This window comes from Cariama cristata, unplaced genomic scaffold, assembly GCF_000690535.1.
Source record: "Cariama cristata isolate BGI_N322 unplaced genomic scaffold, ASM69053v1 scaffold34191, whole genome shotgun sequence".
NCBI lineage: Eukaryota > Metazoa > Chordata > Aves > Cariamiformes > Cariamidae > Cariama > Cariama cristata.
Window position 1 is genome coordinate 1 of NW_009600426.1, and position 277 is coordinate 277.

Genomic DNA, 277 nt, shown 5'->3' on the forward strand with positions numbered 1-277 from the left:
GTCTCCTTGCTCTCGAAGTTGTTGGTGTTGCCCTCGCAGCCGCCGTAGACGAAGGAATGGCACTGCTTCAGCAGGTGGTTGTACGCCCAGCGGGGCTCCCAGTTCTGGCAGGGACCCTGCACCATGGGCAGCAGGCAGGTGGGGCGGGCGCTGCCCAAGCAGGCAGCCCGGCACTCCTCATAGGTCTCAAAATGGTTCCTGTTGGCCCCACAGCCCCCGTAGCGGAAGGTGAGGCAGGAGCCCTGCTTGGCGTCGAAGTGCCAGCGCACCTCCAGGG

General features: G+C 65.3%; 1 protein-coding gene across 1 annotated transcript; it reads right to left on the reverse strand.

Annotated features, from left to right (window-relative positions):
* Positions 1 to 5: 5 nt before the first annotated feature.
* LOC104169187 (WAP, Kazal, immunoglobulin, Kunitz and NTR domain-containing protein 2-like) lies at positions 6 to 272 on the reverse strand (the record flags this gene model as incomplete). The annotated part of the gene is made up of 1 exon (XM_009710022.1): positions 6 to 272. A coding segment is annotated over one exon (267 nt), but the record flags the coding sequence as incomplete, so codon positions are not given.
* Positions 273 to 277: the final 5 nt, after the last annotated feature.